Here is a 20,763-nt window from a genome sequence, read left to right as displayed (position 1 = left end):
AGGCAGCCGTGGTTTGCAAAGAATGGTCCAAGGACCACCCATGGCAGCAGCATCTGCAGTGCTTTTTTTGAGAAATGCACATTCTCAGGACCCACTCTAGATCTGCCGAATCAGAAACTTCCGGGTGCCCCCCACCCCAGCAGTCTGTGTTCACAAGCTCGCCAAGGTGCGATGAAGCTTGAGAGCCACTGTTTTCAGGGAAAGGCTTCCCGACCTGGGATCAGGTGTCTTGGTTTGTAACGCTGGCCTCTGCTTGGATAGATCAACTTCGTCTCTCCATAGTCCTCTCTCTCACCTATAAAAATGGGAATAAGCATCCCTAGCACACAGGTGTACAGGAAATAACTATTATAAAATAATTATGCTGTTAACTGGAAGTTGTAGATTAAGAGTATTTAAATAAGTCACGAACACTGAAATGCTTCAAACCACCTAAATTAACGCCTCTACTCACTAGACCCTTAATTTAACTCGCAGTTTTAATAGTCTCATTTTTTTCTAAAAGAACTCTATACATTTAAAAGATATGATCAGCTTGGATTTCACCTCCTTTTCTTCTTTCCTCTCTTGTTACTAATATAAGAATAATAAGAAAGAAATGTATAAAATTTCAGGCCAGAAACGAAAAAAGAAGGGAGGGAAATGTCATGAATAATGTGTAAACTGAACAGATGTTGCCTGAATAACTGAGCTAATCATGTATATGAACAATTTGCATTAAATGTGACAATGCATATGTAAGCATTTGGAAATTCTAAATCTCTGTACAAATATAGTCTCTGGGGTATTGCTCTAAATTAAGAAGGATTACAAAATTGTTCTACAAATCCCTCAGCAAATTCAGAAACAGTGTTTATTCTATATTTCAACATAAAAGTTATAAAATGTGGTATTCCACTGATATTAAAAGGGGAGATGAAAAGCAAAAGAGCCATTAGGCTCCCAATCCAACCTGAAGGGAAAAAAATTCCAGTTGACTTTATTACAGCACTGAAAAGGGCCATGTATTTCTTGGTTAGGAAATCATTTTCTTGAATTCCGCAGCCTGAATTTAATGCTGAGTTATTATATCTTAAATTTTCATTGTTAATACCAGTCTTTTAATCAAGATTATTAGGATTCTGGTTTTAAGAGCACATACGTATAAACTAACGATCTTTTTGACAATGTATGATGTCTTTGGGCCTCTCTTTTGAAATTTGGGTGTTTGCCCTTTTTATAAAGTCAAGTTTCTTAGGGACAAAAACCAATTGACATTTTCCTGAATAAGCTTTGGAGAGTGGATTTTTATCTAAGTTTTAAATATTGACAGTACTTTTCATTGTCTTTTTGTTCATCACATCAAAATCCCATCATACAATAGTTTATGTGTATTTTGAAAAATATTAAAGAATTCAGACTGAACAACAGTGCTCATTTCATTTGGCAATCTCATTAATTAGCCTGTTTGGACCCAGAGAAAATCTTATTTTTTTTTCCCAAGAAATTGAGAAACCATTATAGTCAGAAAGCAAATAGATGTAGGCTACCAACAGCCAACTGGATCATAGCAGGTAATAGCTCCTGCTACCATTTCAAATGAATTAAAATGTCTTCTAATTAAATGTAGACAGTAACAAAGTAGATTACATTGATTATACCTCAGATACATACCCCTGACTGCAAGACCAGAGTCAGAGTTAGAGTGAAAAGCAGGCTTTCCAACTTCGAGTCCTATTTGTTCAGCTCAGTTCAATAAACTTTGTATGTGTCAAACAGAGTACTAAGTGCTGGGGATGCAAATGAGAGTCGGTCACTTTCCTGTCCCCCTAAGGGCTCCCAGCCACAAGAGCAGGACAGACGTGGAAATAACTAGAATTCAGCTGGATGTGCAGAGTGATGGACGTATGCACAGGAGATGGTCGTTGGACAAAGCAGGGGGAGATTGATGCTGGCTGTTTCATGCAGGGAGGGAACATTTTCAGGCAGATTTCGTGGGGGAAGTGATAGCCAAGCAGGCTGATGGATGAAGAGGTGCTTGGCAAGCGGGGAGATGGCCCTGCTGTCACCATTGGAGGATGTAAGATTGGCTCCCCATACAGAGGGCTTTAAAGTAGTTGCAAACATTCCCGTATTCCTGTTCATCCAAGCTTTTCAAACTTGTTTGTACCTAAACGAGGAGCAGATTGACAGCTTCGTAAATGTTCTTCTTAAAAAAGAATTCTGCGAATCCATAGAGGACCATTGCAGAACCAAAAATATGTTATAATCCAGCCAGTGCATGTAATGTTTAGGAAGAGATTTTTATTGGATTGTTAAATAGAAAAGTAAAGATTTGTAGAAAATTTATTTACTTGGGGAAACTTACTTATTTCCAGGCAAAGTAAATTTGTTTGTTGCTTTCATTTATTTTTATGTAAAACATTTTCTGCTTTCCCAAGATCCAGTTTCTTCTTACTATTAAAGTTTGAATTATCCCAAGGGTCTAGGTACCATTATTGTTCAAATACCTAGATCAGGGCTGTCCAACAGAATTTTCTGCAGTGATGAACATGTTGTATATCTGTGTTGTCCAATACCATGGACACTAGCTACATTAAGCTGTTGAGCACTTGAAATGTAGTTAGTGAGAATGAGAAACTGAATCTTAAATTTAATTTTATTTAAATTAATTTAAATTTAACTCAGTCACATGTGGCTAGTGGCTACCACATTGGACAGATTTCTAGATGATGGAATGGTAAATGTGTGAGGGTTTGATGAACAAGTTTCACCTTGTCTGTATAAACAGGCTGTATTTCCTAAATGATAAAGTAACTCTGTTCCATGAGAGATGAATAAAGTGAAAATGAGTTCAAGAGGGTTAGGAGAAGGGTGTTAAGGTGAGAGGGTGGTGGTCAAGAGATAAACAGGGAGCTGTAAGAGGGAGACGCCTTAAGGAAATGGAAGTACAAAGAGATATAACTTTGTATTATGTTTGTGGAGCTCTTATAAATATTTACATAGATGGCATTCAGACTATGATTGTGCACCAGGAAAACTAATATAAAGGATTTAAATCACCAAGATGTTGTAGCCCAGGGTCAGCAACTTAGGGAGAAGTAATAAGCACAGCAGGCCTGCATTGGCTCCCTGAGAAGATTTGCACAGTGGACAAAGAAAGATTAGCAAACTTAGAAATGAAAAGCAAATGCCTGGCGGAAGGCTCCGGGCACAGGACCTGGGTCTCAGCTCCACACTTTGCACATAAAACACTTCCATCGGCCGTGTAACTCAAGGGAAGCTTGGGCCACGAGAGGAATACGTTTATGAATGACTCACAGAAATGAGGGGCTAAGTAAGACTCGGCCATAAGGACGGGGGGTCATTTGATTACGTTGCGTCTGGAAGGTGAGGGCAGTTTACCAAGTCTCGTCAGTGTCTGGTGGAACCTCATGAGGTGAGTTCAGTCTCTTTGTAGGAGCAACAAACTAAAACGAAAACCCTACTATGTTAGTGGGATTCCCGAAACAGAGGTAGCATTGCTTATACCTAATCACATTAACACTCCAAGTTAGTGCCAAAACCGCGTCGGGAAAATATTTGTATCTTCCCTGGGATGGTAAGGGAAGGAACTGGTTATGGCTACAAAATTTAAAAACTTGAATTACTTTTGTTTTTTTTTTTAAAGATTTCCTTAATCGTCCTCACAGTATAAATATATGCCTATTCAAATTAAAAAACATTTTGTGTTTACAACTGTGAAATATGTAACGTTTTTAAAAAGACGATTTCCCTCACACTGCCCTTTTGTTATGTCACTTCCTTTGCAGAAATGTCCCCTCTCAACATTTTGATGTGTATCCTCCAGATCTTTTTCACAGTTTGCTTTTTGACATTTGTAGCTTGGACTGTATTTAACCCCATTCTAGTGGTTTTCTTAAAAATCCATTCTCTGACAATTTAGGTTTGCGGGGCAATTTTATGTAAGAAAGTAAGAGTGAGCCTTGCTGCTATGCAGCTCATCCTGCCTGGCATCTCTGGGGGACACCAGGGATGCCACGTGAAGCTTTCTAGAGCAGGACGGCATAAACAACCATCTTATACTTTATCTCATTATTTCAAAAGCGCCCTGAGAGGTACTTTTGGTTGCTGCTTGTTTCCTGTGTGTGTGTGTGTGTGTGTGTGTGTGTGTCTGTGTGTCTGTGTGTGTGTACCTCTTCTGTTCTGCATGCTCGCACTTGAATTTGAGAAATAGAATAATCAGAAGATCCAGCAATAACAGAATCGGTACTTTAGCCACAGAGCCGTGCGACAGAGGGAAGCAGTTTTTCTTAAAGCAATTTCAGGAAGCATTTACTGCACGAAAAGAAGAGATTGAAAATTGAAATCCCCTCCGTGTCAACAGTATAATAGGTAGGAGAAACTGACCCCAGAGCTCCTAAACGTGCTGGCGAAGCCAGGGCTTTTGAGAGGCAGTGATCTGGATCACCCCTGCTAGATTTTATTTTCTAAAAGAATCAGTGCAGTGTTTATAGCGCAGATCCGGTATTTCAGTATGGTATTCAAAAATAACCTGAGGTATACTAGGACGAGGATCTGATCAAAGTTTCTTCTTCTTTCTGTATCAATTATAGTCAATATTGAAGAATGCTTCTTCTGCAGGAATCTCATACTCTTCAACATGAAGTTTTCCTAAGTTTCAAATCTAAATAATTTTTTTTTAAATTCAGATAAATTCTTATATATATCACGGCCCTTTTGAAAATCTGTTTTTCACAGTTGGTACTATACCAAGCTAAAGCTACTTAGGCACATGTAAGAAAACTATCTAGAGTTACCAGTTGGTAACTTTTATTCACATTTCATTATAGAACTTTAGAACAATAAATAAATACAACCTATTCCTATGGTTTTGGATTAGTGATATAAGACCTATATTTACTTTTTAAAAGACACAGTAGGGCTTCCCTGGTGGCGCAGTGGTTGAGAGTCCGCCTGACCATGCAGGGGACACGGGTTCGTGCCCCGGTCTGGGGAGATCCCACATGCCGCGGAGCGGCTGGGCCCGTGAGCCATGGCCGCTGAGCCTGCGCGTCCCGAGCCTGTGCTCCGCAACGGGAGAGGCCACGACAGTGAGAGGCCCGCGTACCGGAAAAAAAAAAGACACGGTAATTCTCTCTTGCTTTTGGTATTGCTTTGCTTTGCTATTTTTTTCTCCATATAGAGCAGCTAACAGTAACACATGATTTAACATTTTATTAATGTGAAATGTAAAGTGTACATTTTCTACTTTTTTGATATTATATGAGGAAAGGTGAAAAAGTTTGACAAAGAATTTCAGGATAATCAGAGTCTTGGTTACCACAAATGAGTCCTTGCCACGGAGGATGACCAGTTGTCTACTGAATGCCAGGGTTACTTCCGCCTAAAATGGTGCATTTAGGTCATCTTCCTTCCTGTGGCTCATTTTCAACACGTAAAACCCAATTAGCATAAGCAAAGCATAAGAAAGTGAATCAACTAAGGGAAGAAAATTCTAATGCGTTCCAAACAAAATATAAATGACATTGAAACCATCCCCTGTTTAAAATTGTCCATGCTCGCTGGCATTTCCTAGCACGATTCAGAAGGAGACAATATTTCTTAAAGTGTTTTAGGTGAAAAACATATTTACTGAAAGAAAGTAACATTGGAATTGAAACATGCCGTAACTTAGAGCAGAGAAAAATGGGTTTGCTGGGGAGCGCCCTCCAGAGGGCTTCTGCTTCTTACCTTGTCACACAGGGTCATTACCATACAGATGTGTGATTGAAAGGACAGCAGTTGGCGAGATTTATAAAAAGTTCAGCTCCCGGGTCGTGATAGAGAGATAGCATTTTTTTTAAGCTGCAGTATATTTCTGGGCAAATATAAAAGTTATCAAATAGTTCCAGGAGAAAAATGTAAAATTACCGAGAGAACACTCAAGCTCACCACACTCTCTAGGGCCTGTGGGGCGCTCTCTTTCACAGAAGGGGTTGTGGATGTTGGACAGACGTCTCAGCCCTCCCAGGGGACAGCCTAGACCACGGAGTCAGTCCACTGTGACCTGACATGGGGCGTCTCCGCATCGAAGAGACTTTCTCTCTGGGAAGTGGGGACACCTCTTCTCAGGGCCGCCAAATGGTACAGCGCCAACTCATTTAAAATTGTCAGGGAGTTTGAGCGTAAGATTTCAAATCTACGTAAAGTAGATTTTTTTGGTGGGCGGAGCCCACCTTTCATCACACTCCACCCCCTCCCACCCCAGTCACCACCACTACCACCAAGTTTGGGATCTGAGCCACTGGGATCACTCAGGAAAACGGAGCTTGGACGTCAGTGGGTCCACATTCGGCCACGGAGGGGAGGCGGGGGGCGGGGGGGAGACGCAGAAGGCTGCGCGAGTGCCTGGTTGGCGCTTTAGGTTGCAGCGGATGAGGGGAGGTGGTGTTGCCCTTGTCTCACTCTGAGTTTCATAGGAAGCACGGATGTGGGTGAGTCTGCGTGAATCATATAAGGCGTGAGAAAAAAGCAGCTCAGCTTGAACGGTGTCTGGCAAAATAACTAAGGAAGTCGATTAGCCCGGTGTTTCCTTTTTGAATCGTCCTATCACAGTTTTCCCTCCAGCTGGGAGAGGACTGTCAGCCACCTCTGCTCCATTTCCTGCTTCAATTTCCTGATCTCTCATTTGATCGGGGACCAACGTCCCTCCAGCGTCTCAGTTTGGCCACTTGGGAGACCCTTGCCCAGCAGCTGGACAGAGGCCTTCTACTCTGGCCCAGAGCCCCTCTGGGTTTCCCTTCAAGCTTCCTCCCAGGCCGGGACTGGGCTGCGAGGTGGGCCACGCTGGTTGGTCTGTCATCCTTGCAGCCGTGCCTGTTACCAGATTCGGATGCTCTCCTGGCTTGTTTGGAATCGTTCCTTAGAGCAGAATTCCTTTACAAGCACAGATCATTAGTTCCTGATCTCAGAATGTATTCGTGGGCTTGATGCCCCAGGAAGTGCCCCGGCTTCACTTAGAATCTAGCCAGGCCCCTTGGACGGAGAGGCAGAATGGGCCCTTATAATTCAGCATCGTTAGAGAAAGAACAGAGCTTTACCCTTTATATGCTTTGAGAAGCAGGCCGTTATTATCTCTTTACTCTGGAAGTACAAATTATAGGCTATTCTGTGCCTTGATCACACTGATGTTTACCAACTTTTCCAAAGATTATTATCATAGTTTATGATTAGTATCATAGTTATTAGTGGTATCGCTGCCTTTAAAACCCCCCGAGAGAAAGCAGAAAGGAACTTGCTTTTCCTACTTGTCCTCAAGGCTGTGCCTGAAATGGTCTCTCAAAGTGAGTTAACTCTTCAGGCCTCCTCCTGGGGGAGAAAACCCAACCCCAAACCTTCCCCTCTTGTGACCTTGTACAGTTCAAGTTCTTTTGGAGAAACATGGACATGATAAGCCGAGCAGCAGACCAAATATATTGTTATCGTTGACTTTTCTTTCCTCCATAGGAAATAGTGTGAATCTTTCAGCCTGTCTCAGTTGGGGCGGTTTAGCCAAATAAGTATTAGTCATCTATTAGGCCAACATTCACTAGGTATTTATTGTGTCCCAATAATAAAGTACAGGATAGAAGTACAAGTAGTTCACAGTCTGCTGCCTGTTTTTGTATAATCCATGATCTAAGAATGATTTTGAAATGGTCAAACAAACATTAAAAGAAGAATATTATTTCACTGCCTATGAAAATTATATCATATATAAATTTCAGTGGCCATAAAAAAAGTTTTCTTGGAACCCAGTCATATCCATTCACTGATATGTTGTCAGTGAGTGCTTGCAGCCTCATCAAAGAGGGACCATGATGTGTGCATGACCTACAATATTTACTATCTGGGCCTTTGCAGAAAAGCTTATGGAATATAGCATCCTCCCTGCTCTCCAGCTGCTGACAAGAGACAGGGAAATAAGCAATTAAAATACAACGTGGAGGGCTTCCCTGGTGGCGCAGTGGTTGAGAGTCCGCCTGCCGATGCAGGGGACACGGGTTCGGGCCCCAGTCCGGAGGATCCCACATGCCGCGGAGTGGCTGCGCCCATGAGCCATGGCCGCTGAGCCTGCGCGTCCGGAGCCTGTGCTCCGCAACGGGAGAGGCCACAACAGTGAGAGGCCCGTGTAATGCAAAAAAATATAAAAAATAAAATAAAATACAACGTGGAAAGTGCCAGGAGAGAAATATATGTGAGTGCAGGTGGGGGAAGGTTAATCATACTTAGGGTTGGAAAGTTGAGCTGGGGATTTGTATCTGGTGGTTGAAACCAGCGTCTGCGAGGGCAAGTGATTTGGGTGATATGAGCAGCAGTTTGCGGAGCACAGTGAGACACAGAGCAGGCAGAGAGGGGAGAGCGGCCACAGGAGGAGGGAGTGGGGCCGGGCGAGGGGAGGAAGGGACCGGGGCAGAGGAGCAAGTGGCCAACAGTGCCAGATGCCTTACCAAGAGCAGGTGAAATCCAGACGAAAACGTATCACTGGATCTGGCAATACGGGGGTTCGGTGGATAGACACAAGATTGCTGAGAACGGCTGGGATAGGCAGAAGGGGCTCAAAATGTAAGTTTATAAGTCTTGGCTGAAAAGGGGCACAGTTAAATGAGGGTAGAATCTGGGGGGTGGGTGTCGAATTGAGGAAAGTTCCTGTTTATTTGTTTTAATGGTGGAGAGAGGTTTGAGCAAAATGCTGAGAAGACAGACCCAGAAGAAATCAGAAAGGCAGATTGAAGATCCAGGTGGGAGGGGACAGCGTGATGCCCCTGAGGTGCGGAGATAGAGCCCAGCACACAGGGGAGGGGTCCGTGTCTTGCACAGGAAGGGCGCCCTCACCCCTGAGATGGGCAGGGGGGAGGAGAGGGCGGGCGCAGCTGGAGATGCCGCACACGCTGCTCTGGGAGGGTAAGTGGATGGTCCTCCTTGCCAAAGATCTCCCCTTTTTCAGGCAGGCAGATAGTATGGTCATCTGTGGAGACAGGGAAGGCACAGCCTGGGGACAGGAGTCTGTGGAGAGAATTAAAAATGACAGTCAGCAGCGCAGGGCTTTGGGGAGGGGAGCTGAGCCAGGAGACATGAAGAACCACTGGGCGTGATTGCGTGCCCTCCCGAGGCTGGGCCGGGGGTGGCCCCAACATCCAGGGCTATGAGGCTGTGTATTCTTACCCACTAGCACTGAGAGTGAGTGCAGAGCAGTGAAATGGTGAGACTGGGCTAAGATGAGGTTTTATATACAGAGCTGCTGGGAGACCAGCAGCGAGATGAACCTTGCCCTTCACCTTGAGTGGTGGAGGACGATTACAGGATGGGGTTGCTTTCTCAGTGTCTGGGGAAGCAACCAGAGCCAGAAAGAAGCTGGCAGAGTGGAGAAAGATTGCCCAATAGAGGGGCTCGAGGTCTTCAGGAAGTAGAGCGGGTGCACTCATTGAAAGGAAGAAAGCGGGTGAGTGAGAAGCAGTGGAGGTGGTGGCTGTCGGCAGTGCTGGTACAGTGTCAGGGCTTTTGCACTTGGACCAGTTTCTGGAAGGGAAAGGCCCGGGGTGGAGTGAAGGAGGGACAGCGGAGGGCAAGGGTTATGCAGGTCAGGTCATGGTCAAGTCTTCCACATGGACCTGAGGAGTGTGGGTCTGTGGGGCTAAGGAGATCCAGGAGCCAGGGGACAAATCATCTGAGATTGTAGGGGTCAGCTGAGGCATCAGGAGGGGACACCCCTTGTGGCTTCGCTCTGGATGTGAGCATTCGCACATTCGCGCGCACGTGTGATTTGCGCGACTTCACTCTTTCTTTGTCTTTACTGTTTTCCACGAGAGTGGTTGTGTGATTTCTAAACACGTGAGGGTTGGAACAATTGCAGCTACTTTAGAGAGATCTGAGTACATCCCTAGGCTACTCTAAAATGAGGTTCTTAAAGAGGCCAATTCAACTTGGACATGGGACGTTTTCCTTGCAAGAGAAAGCAGAGTAGACCGCGGTAATGGGAACCATGACAAGATGACACAGCTCCCTTTACCTGAGAAGCTGGAGATTGTTCTTCAGAACTGGCACCGACCTCTTTGGGAGCCTCCTGGCTTCACACTCTTTTGCAACAAAGAACTTTCTCACGACGGAGAGTGTGAACGTGATTTTTCTAAACGATGCTCCTACGTAGCACACGGAGGATGTGGGACTGCGGCACGCTGCCAGGCTTTCTCTGGGGTCATGAGGAAGCACACAGAGGAGCAGAGAAGTGGAGCCTGTATATGTTTTCAGCTGCTTCCAAATACGTTGAAAGGAGGTTTTAAAATCAAATCTCCAGTGATGACTAAGAGTGTGTTTACCCTGGCCCAGGCAACATTCTAAGCACTTTACCTGCATTTTCACACTCAGTCCTCACAGCAACCCAATGAGGTGTAGGTACTGTTCTCCTCACCTCAGAGATGAGAAAACTAAGGTGCCGTTAACCAGTTTCCGGAGGTCACACAGATTGGAAGAGGGACCAAGATTGGACTCCGGACACTGCGGCTCCAGAGCCTGTGTAAAACTATTTATGTGACTAATTCTATCATCTATCTCCTTATACGGTGAGCTCAAATGGCTAACTTACAAAATGTTGTCTATTCAATAAAGTGAAACTACTTTGTCAGTTGCTGTCTCGAACACCTAAGGCACGGAATCAGGAATAAATACTTTCTTCAACTACTGATTTTAGATCAGAAATAGAGAAAAAATTTTCCTTAGAAACCCAAAGTAATGTAGCTGTTTTGCGAAGCCTTTATTTATTGTAAATTCATAGAACCACAACATACAGAAACATTAGTAAAGAGAATGGAAAATACACCATACCCAAAGCCATGTCTCTCTCTTTGCATTGTTCTGAGTGAAACAGTTTCTTGATAAGAATAATTTATGTAAAGAATCACATCTCAACCTTGAATTTTCTTGCTAGATCACAGAATAGAATATTAAGGAAACTTAAGGTCTGAGCATTTTTATATTCAGCATAAAAATTTTTATTGCTTTTTCAATTAAAAATCTTACTGATGTTATGCGGATGAATTCAGAGAGTTAGAAACTGTACTTATGCTGGGATGGTCACTTCTGTTTGGAATTTTTACCCACAGTCTGTGTGATTTAAGAGAAATGAAAAGCAAAGCCAACAAATGTGAAATAGCCTATGTCAGGTCCAGAGAGAAACAGGTTTTTGGGTTTTTTTTTGTTTTTTTTGTTTTTTTTGTTTTTTTGCGGTACACGGGCCTCTCACTGCTGTGGCCTCTCCCGTTGCGGAGCACAGGCTCCGGACACGCAGGCTTAGCGGTCGTGGCTCACGGAACCAGCCGCTCCGCGGCATGTGGGATCTTCCCAGACCGGGACACGAACCCGTGTCCCCTGCATCGGCAGGCGGACTCTCAACCACTGCGCCACCAGGGAAGCCCACAGGTTTTAATTAGATCAATTAAAACTTTTAAAATGCTGTTCTCACCCCTGAAATGGAACAATCAATACATGTATTGTTTACCCCAAAGATTAATAAAATCATAATCTGCAAGTTTGGAGTAGACAGTTTATCCATTGGAGATGGAAGGGAACATTAGTTGTACATATCTTGACTTGCCACTAGGAAAAGTCCACTAATAGACTCCTTCTAAGAACTGGCTTTGGTCCAGAGTGTGGGAAACAAATGGAAATCTACCAAAGTAGATTCCCAATCCTTGAGGCATTAATTAACCCAGAAGATAGACATTGATAGGCTTTTTAACCAAATACTGTGATATTGAGGTTTGCAGAGTTATTTATTTTATAAGCTGGGAGGATCACTCCCATCTCCCATCCAGATGCTGCAATGCACACTTTAGAATAAAGGCCAGAGGAGAACTGACCATCTTAGTCTGAAAAGAGATTTTGATTCTGTCTACTTCATAGTCAGTATAATATCCCTTGGGCCAAATAGACACTAGCGAGGACCAGCTTCAGCCAGGGGTGGCTCCTGAGATATGAGTTCTTGCAGAGGGAGTGCATTGGATCAGGCATCAGGGGTCTGGCTCTGATTCTGGGCTTGGACACTTAACTGTGGCCCGTTGGTCAAGCTGTGTCACTTCTCTGGGCCTCAGAGACTTCATCCCCCCCATGTGAACAGGTTGGGTTAAATCATACCCAATATTTCCTAATTTTGAAATTCAGTGACTACATTTGACAACTCATCTCTGTGATATGATGTTACTCTTTGCTACCAGGTGTTCCATCTGTCCATGAATTGGAGTTGCATTCAGCTGAAATTAAACTGATTCTAAATCATGCTCCCAGTTACAGGGGAACTCTAGTATACCTTTATTACCTATAAAAGTATTGGACTCATTCCTTTATTTCTTTTACTGAAATAATCATATCCATAGATCTTTTTTTCCTCAAGCACTTTTGGATGGAAACTTAGATAATATAACAATTCTTCTCTCCAGTGAATTCTTTTAATCCTTTTTTTAAAAAATTAACATATCATGTATTTTATAATGTATAACAAGTTTGCAGCTTTTGCGGAATATTCTGTGAATATGCCTACGGTAGATTTGTGCTCCAGGGCTAGTAATTGAAAGTTCAGCGGAATCTCCTCTCTACTAAGGAAGAAAAAAATTCATTAAAATAATTGATTGATGGATTGGCTTCTCAGAAGAGCAAGTGGTCAGATAAATGGACAGCATTTTTTTAATTCTCCTGTTTTGCCTGGAAATAGAAGAGAGGAATCCATGTCTGCCTCTTAGGCTTTTGGCCTGGGTACCGTCATTTTATGACTATTGGATTCATGACAGTAATTGAAGTAGGAATAGGGTTCCTGTCCTCAGGGAGCACATGACTGGTTGGGGTCACGGAGAGATGATTCTGTGTTTCATGGTTTCATCTCAGATTTGCTAAGAAGAGAGAATTAGCAGAATTTCATGCAAGAGGATAGACTAGTCTAGGTGATTCTTGAGTTTCAGCTTAACTGACTTGGGGGATGATCATTAACTGAAATAAAGATGGTAGGTTAAGAACCAGATCCAACCTATGTCAAGACCTTCTAGAAAAGGGGGTGCTTCCCTCACTGCCGACTAGTGAGAGGTTACACTCCATGTTAAAATTTGCCTTTGCATCTTGTTCTGTGCCCAGGCGGTGTTGGTCCTCAGCACTGAAGGAACAGCACAAATGTGTTCTTTGCAACCAGGCTGATGACGGCAGATTTCATTGAGTGGAGAGAGGGAGACATAGAGGGTGGCAGTGTTGTAAAACAAACACCATGAATTTCCTTTGGTGTGCTCTCAGAGAAACGGTCATTTAGTCTCTGTTGTCATAATCGTTGTCATAATCATTTCTTCATGTGTGCTGTTCTTTACGTTGGGGGTGAGGTGGATTAGATCATCCATATTTGGAAACTAGCCAGCCCCTAGTGTCAAGGGTTTTCATGTTGTGGAAAGTTTCTGAATAATTCGTTGTCCTTATCACATTTCTTAGCAAAGCAGATCTTACTACCAATGCTAATGATGAATCTGTGTTTGAACCCCTGAGCTTTAAACTTTGATGACCAACCTGCCATTCTCAACTTGGTTCTTATTTTATATATATATATATATATATATAAAATATTCAACAATAAAAGAATCAACTCATCTTTTAGGGATATAAGTACATTTTATGCAGGATATTTCTTTTCATTATTTGTTCTGATGGGCAATATTGGAAATATGTTTCACAAAAATCCCCATGTATAATCAGGATACTGTAGTTTGCAGAGGCCTAGATTTTAGGATATCAGCTGATGATAGCTTTCTTTTGTGAGCTTAGTGATTTCTGTAATGGAATATGTATTGTCTTTCAATCTTTATATCTCTCTTTAAGTTTTATATTTTTGCTTTTTTTTTCTTTCCTGGTTTTTGTTTTACTTTAAGCTTCATATATAGTTGAGTCCCAACAAAAACCATTCAGTGTATATAGAACTGACTTGTGGTTATTTCTTCAGGATTCATATTAACAAGATTCAACAATGGAAGAGTAACTTTTAAAGTGATCCCCTCTACACTTACATCTAAGTTTCCATAATGGTTGGGCATTTAAATGTAGAGTATCTTGGGAAGATGTGCCAGGAGGATTCACGCGTTTGATTACATTCTAGCAATGATGATTCCCAACAAAGGGTATCTTGGGCCACAGTCGCATTTAGTTAACCCTCTTTTGTGCAACCACACTCTGGTCTTCCCCAAGTTCCAGTGGGAATTAAGGACTAAAAAATGGAGCCACTTTATGAGGTTGACTCTAATCTTCTCTAATCTGTTCTTCTTTTATTTTTTTTGAATTTTATTTATTTATTTATTTTTGGCTGTGTTGGATCTTCGTTTCTCTGCATGGGCTTTTTCTAGTTGCGGCAAGCAGGGGCCACTCTTCATCACGGTGCGCGGGCCTCTCACTGTCGCGGCCTCTCTTGTTGCGGAGCACAGGCTCCGGATGCGCGGGCTCAGCGGCCATGGCTCACGGGCCTAGTTGCTCCGCAGTATGTGGGATCTTCCCGGACCGGGGCACGAACCTGTGTCCCCTGCATTAGCAGGCGGATTCTCAACCACTGCGCCACCAGGGAAGCCCTGTTCTTCTTAACTGTAACCATAGGGGCCCCAAAGTCACCATTCCGCTCTGGTGCACACTGACTTTCCAGAATGAAACTCACTGAGAGAGGTAGGGGGAGAGAGGGAGAATGAGAATGAGAATCTTGGCCAGGGAGAATGGTTAAATTTAACTGAGAAATCTTAGACATTTTCACACAATCAAGAGAGCCTTTTCTGGCCAAATATCCGCTGCGAGCTGCGAGTTCTTTAGCTTTCCCAAGGGTCTCTGTGATTGAACAGCATACAGGCGTTTAGGCTGTGTTATCAGGATCTTACATTTCTTGGGAAAGCTCAGGATGAGTGCAGCTTACCAGATGGAGTGTTCACCACTTACAGTGTTGCCTTCATATGAGGTTCCTCAACCCTTTTCTCTCCTAGGATGGGGACAGATGGAAGGCACTGTTTTATTGGCACTCCTAGAGATGAAACAGTGTCAGTGACACACAAGGATATTAAAAATGGCAACTAATTGTATAACTTTGCCCAAATCATAGTCTCCGGGGCTTAATTTACTCGTATTTTAAATGACGATGATGTAGTTTTTATACCAGGTCTGTCTTAGCCTGTTTGAGCTGCTATAACGAAATACCACAGCCTGGGTGGCTTAAACAACAAACATTTATTTCTTACAGTTCCGAAGGCTGTGGGAAGTCCAAAGTCAAGGTGCTGGCACATTCAGTCTGGTGAGGGCTCTCTTCTTGGTTTGCAGACAGCCATCTTCTCGTTATATTGTCACATGGCCTTTCCTTGGTGCATGCACACACACACACACACACACACACACACACACGCACAGAGAAAACTTATGTCTCTCCCAATTTTTATAAGGGCATTAATCACCCTCATGAATTACCTCCTACCTCCAAATACCATCATGTTGCAGATTGGGGCTTCAACAAATGAATTTGGGGGAGATACAAACATTCAGTCCATAGCAATATCTCTTTCAGTTGGTCATTCTGTGACTAGGAGAGGCTGCCATCCACTGGATATTTAGAATGAATAGCACTGTAGCACTCAGTGTTTACATATAGACAAATTTTGGGGCTTCCTTCTCAGAGTTGATATCTTCATAATGTTGGACAATTGGCTAAATCTCTCTAGGTCTCAATTTCCTTAACTATGAAACTATTCAATAATATATATTTGTAGAGTCGCAGTCAAGATTAAATGAAAATTGTGCATGTAAAAGCACTTGGCACAGAACAGATCCTTGATAAAAATTTAGTTTTTAAATTATGAAAAATGACCAAATCTATTCAAACAAAAGCTGAAACAAGCAACACAAGAAGTGAAATGGTTAGACTGGTGGTTTGGTAGCTAATATCAACATTTGTTTGTATTTGAACATAAATTTTGCAAGTCTCTGTTAATTGTAACACACCATTTGTCTATATTGAAATAAACATAGACAAATGGTGAGTGTGCGCACACATGCACATGTGTGAGTCTGTGTACCTTGAGAGTCTTCCCATTATTTCATGGGTAGTTAGCCCATTTTCTACTACTTTGTAAGAATTTCAACTAACACACCATTTCCAAATTTGGGATATATTTTACTTACATAAACACTGCTCTTATTTCAATGAAACCAGAAAATACTTAAACCTGCTCTGTCATTAAAGATTATTCCCTAACAAAAATGTTCCTTTGCACATCAATAAGGGAATGCTCAAATTAATGTTACTGGCAAGAAAATGATAAGAAGCAACCAACTGCACACACAGGGACACCTACACACACACGGTCCTCAAGTTTCAAAACCCCAAGTTCCCATGAATCACACCTTGTTGACACCTTTGCCATTAATAATGTAGCAAGTAACATATAATATTTACATTTTATAGAAATTATAATTGCTTTTCCCTTCAGAGTTAGTGACTCAGATGAAACAAATCCAAGCCTGTCTTCCTATGACCTGAAATGTCAAGGTGACAGATTCATTTTAAGGCTTAACTTGAGGTATTACACCGAGAGTGAAGGCTACTCAAGGATGTGAACTGATCAGTTATGAAACAAGAGGGGACCTATCATCAGTAAGACAGGAGGGCAGTACGATTTTTAACAGCCAGATTCTCAACACATTGTACTAGAGTTAAATGAATCCTTACCTCTGGATTTCAATGATCACAGTAGTCAAGTCTTCTCATAACCACTAGTACAAATGGCATTTGCCACTGCCCCAGAAAAATCTTAAGGAGAAAAGTTTACATTACAAAGGAGGGTGAGGTGGGGTTCCTCCTATTTCAGTAAAATTTAAGCCTCTAGAGGATGAGGAGTAATTCCAAACTTTCACGGGGAATAAAGCAAAGTCTAAACGTCACTCATAACCTGAATGCAATGAAGAAGCAGCACATGGAGCTGGAAATTCAGGAGGACTATGTCTTCATGAGAACTTCAAGTAGTTCTCTTTCTTTAAATTTAGTTCAAAATGTACTATAAAGACCTATGGGATTTATTTCTACACGTTGGGTAGATTTATGTATAATATTTAGAAAAGTGCTACCAGGAATATATTCCCAGAAAATGACTTTCAGCTTGAGTAAAGGATCTGATTTCTGGCCTTTCAAAGGAAATCACTAAAAAAAAAAGAAGAGGATCCTGTGAAACAAGTGGTTTCCCCTGGTGAAGTCAGCCCCCCATCACTGCACTTAACAAGAATGAACCTGTTGCAGACTGTAATGGTCTTATGATTAGTGTGAATGAATGCTTCTCACCACATAGATTCACTATTGATTTTTTAATCAATAATAATGTCTCGTATTTAGATAGTTACCATCTCCAAAGAAATCTGAGTGCTTTATAGTTCATGAATTCCGATTTGTCTTCATACCATCCCACTGAATGTATAGATTAGGCGTTCCAATTGCATTTTAAGGAGGAAAAACAGAACCAGAAAAGTTAAATCATTAGCCAGGGAGATTTCAAAAAGCTAATATTAGAATTACCAATTAAATTCTGGTAGTCTTGACTTATAATTCTGACTGTTTCCCCAAAACATCTGGTCAGTTGGGTCAACTCTGATTATTCTTTAGGAAAAAGGAATCAAACCACTGAATTGCTATGATTAACAGAAGTTTACATTACTTCTCATTATTTTGGTGATGTACAATAATTGGGCTTAAGACGTTTTTATTTATTAGAGCATATGCATTTTTTAGTGGCCTATGTTAGTATCTTTGGAATGCTCTTAAGTCACGTGTGCCAGAAGTTTATCTCCTGGTAGGGGATAGATGTAAAATTTAAATTCTCATATTAGGTAGGTGTGATTTTTCAAAGACTTGGTATCTCCATCATCTCTGTGGCATTGTTTTAATTGACAAAAAAAAAAAAAAAAAAAAAAGAAAGAATCTCCTCAATAAAAACTTGTTCAAAACCCGTACTCATTATACCTCTGGGAAGGTTACTATCATCCTTTCAGTCACCCAGTCTTCTAGCCTTAAAAATGTGAGCCTCTGATTTTTTTTTTCCCCTTCTTGCATTTACAATTTCTGTCAGTTTTTCCTCTGACAAGTTTATTGCTTTGTTTCTCTGTGTTCTCCTTACTGCTAACGCTCTGCTCCTCACATATAACGTGGTAACCTCCTTACTTGTCTCCCCTACTTCTGTTGTCTATTCTTCAACCCATCTTAGGTCAACTTTCCTAATAAATTTTCCATAACTTTTGAAATTATGAATTATTTGGGTACATGAAAAGTATATAGAATAACACGTTAAACATTCATATCCCCACCACCCAGCTTAAAAAAACCGCGATATTAAAGGCACAATAGAAAGCCCTCTTTGAAGCCTCTTTCCAATTTCACCCCCCCTCACTATCATGAATTTAATGGTTATTATTCCCATGCACGTTTTAACATTTTAACCATATGTATGTGTATCCATAAAAATTTATAGTATTTCTTCACTCCAATCATTTATACTTCTGAAATTTTCATTTGTTATGTGGCTTTGAGATTTCCACTCTTATTTTAAGATTTATCCGTGTTAGTGCATGTGACTTTGTTCCCTTCTCTTTCATTGCTATAGTCCTTTGGATCCACCCAGGACAATTTGTCCATTCTTCTCAGGATGGACATTGAGATTGTTTGCGTTTTTTTTCTCAAACAAATATGTAATAAACATTTTTGAACATGCTTCCTTTTTCATATTTATGAGAGCTTCTCTAGGACATACTCCCGAGATTCTAAATGCTAGGAGGTGGTAAGATCTTCTCATTTTCAAATTTTGGTGAAAAGTGATTGTGTCAAAACTGACACATCCTCCTTACGTGCCATATTCCATTCTTAAGAAAGACTTCATTGGCTTCTCCTCCAACTTTCAATGGAATTGCAAATTCCTCTGAGAGAAGCTCCTCCTCACTTTTCTACCTGAAGGGACCTCCCCACCAGGAACTCCTTTTTGTATTAGGTCACAGATTCAAAAGCTTTTGGACTACACATTGAAATATAAATGTGTGAAAAATGCAGGGTATGGTGGGATCTGCAGTGGATGGTGGAGATGGAGCCATGCGACAGGGCACCATATCCAACTTACGGTTGGCTAGTTTGTAGTCCCCAAGGTTCCCGTATTATTTTGTTCACTTTCCTGAAAGTTCGTCTCAGAAATGTGGAATCATCAATTCTCTGTATAGCAGCAAAGAGCCCTCTGGAGCCCGCCTGCCTGGGTTTGAATCCCTGTTCCACTGCTGCCACCTGTCTGCTCTTGAGCAACTTCTTGTTTGTAAAATGGGGGACATGCTAGTGCTTACTTTGTAAGGGGGTGGTGAGAAATAAATGAGATAATATACATAAATCTCTCAAGTAGGCACTTAATAAATATTTGTTGAATTGTTGAGGAGAGGAAAAATAACAAAAGGTTCGATCGTATCTCCTGTGTGTCAGACATTGTTCTAGAAGCTGGGGAGGTGGCAGTGACCTTGATATTTGTCTCTTTCACAAATCAAGTTGCCAACTGGGACCAAGTCTCTAACACATTGCTTGGCTCACAGTGGGCACTCAAGAAAGAGATGCTGAATGAAGAAACGAACCTAATGGTTCTCCTAAGGCAACGTAAATGCCTAAGGATGTTCTGAGCCATAATGGAGCAAGTAATTTATATCCATGGTGACTTTACTGTCTGCATGGCAGTGGATTCTTATTTTTGAATATTGACAACTCCTATGTAATACAGGTAATAGCTTGCCATTAGACATAGTGTTTGAGCAGTCAGAATACCACGTTTTTGATGATGATGTGTAACAGAGAATAGACTATATCTTTAATCTTACTTGTATACAAAATAACATTCTCAACTTTTGATGATGACCAGTCTTTTTCATTTTTCCCTCAAATTTAGGTCTCATTGTCCATGAAGGAGCTGCAGTTTACAGAGTGTTTAAACGCTGGCGAGCTGTCAACTTACACTGGGATGTATTAAATTATGACAAAGCCACAGACATCGAAGAAAGTAGCCGGGGAGAGTCTTCCACAAGCAGAACTTTATGGTTGCCGTTGACGGCTCTACGAAACAGGAACTTGGTCCACCCAACACAGTTGACCTCCCCAAGGTTTCAGTGTGGCTACATGTTATTACATCTGTTCAATCGGATGAGGCCCCATGAAGATTTGTCAGAAGATAACAGCTCGGGGGAGGTTGTGATGAGAGTGACTTCAGTGTGACAAAGCTAAGAAGGTGCGGTGTGGACCACCCTGCACATTTTGGAATGTAATTGCAGTGAATGGCAAAACCATAGCACTTCTAAAAACACACATCTATGAACTTTTTAAAATTTATGCTTTTTATATGAACATTTGAATTGCAAATACATTTTTCTGAAAAAAACAGTCCTCCTGTTCTTTGCTTTCTGATTTATCACATCTTTTATAAGTTGGTACTTGAAATCATTATACATATTATTTAACGCTACTTGGTTAAAAGAATGGTGAACATTATCCTTAAGGTCAAAACTATTTTTTTCTTGCTTGTTTTAAATATATTTTTATCAAACGTTTTGCTCCATGTGTAATTTTTCAGGTATGCTACCAATGGGGAAGAGTTTAGAATGCTGTGGGCAAATTCCAAAGTGCCCATCAAGGGCAAAGCACAGAGGTGATTCTGTGATGCACTGGTCTTCCTCATGCCTCAGGCTGGTTGGCACACT

General features: G+C 41.6%; 1 protein-coding gene across 1 annotated transcript in view; it reads left to right on the top strand.

Moving 5' to 3' along the window:
• The window catches only part of MARCHF11 (membrane associated ring-CH-type finger 11), a 125,601-nt gene extending 105,320 nt beyond the window's left edge, over positions 1-20,281 (top strand). Inside the window, exon 4 of the mRNA XM_060145993.1 lies at positions 19,959-20,281. Within this exon, the coding sequence (XP_060001976.1) occupies positions 19,959-20,281 (323 nt within the window). The remainder of the gene's footprint in view (positions 1-19,958) is intronic.
• Positions 20,282-20,763: the final 482 nt, after the last annotated feature.

The sequence above is a fragment of the Lagenorhynchus albirostris genome, chromosome 3, assembly GCF_949774975.1.
Source record: "Lagenorhynchus albirostris chromosome 3, mLagAlb1.1, whole genome shotgun sequence".
Taxonomy (NCBI): domain Eukaryota; kingdom Metazoa; phylum Chordata; class Mammalia; order Artiodactyla; family Delphinidae; genus Lagenorhynchus; species Lagenorhynchus albirostris.
The sequence above is the reverse complement of the archived record's forward strand: the minus strand, read 5'-3'. Positions and strand labels throughout refer to the sequence as shown.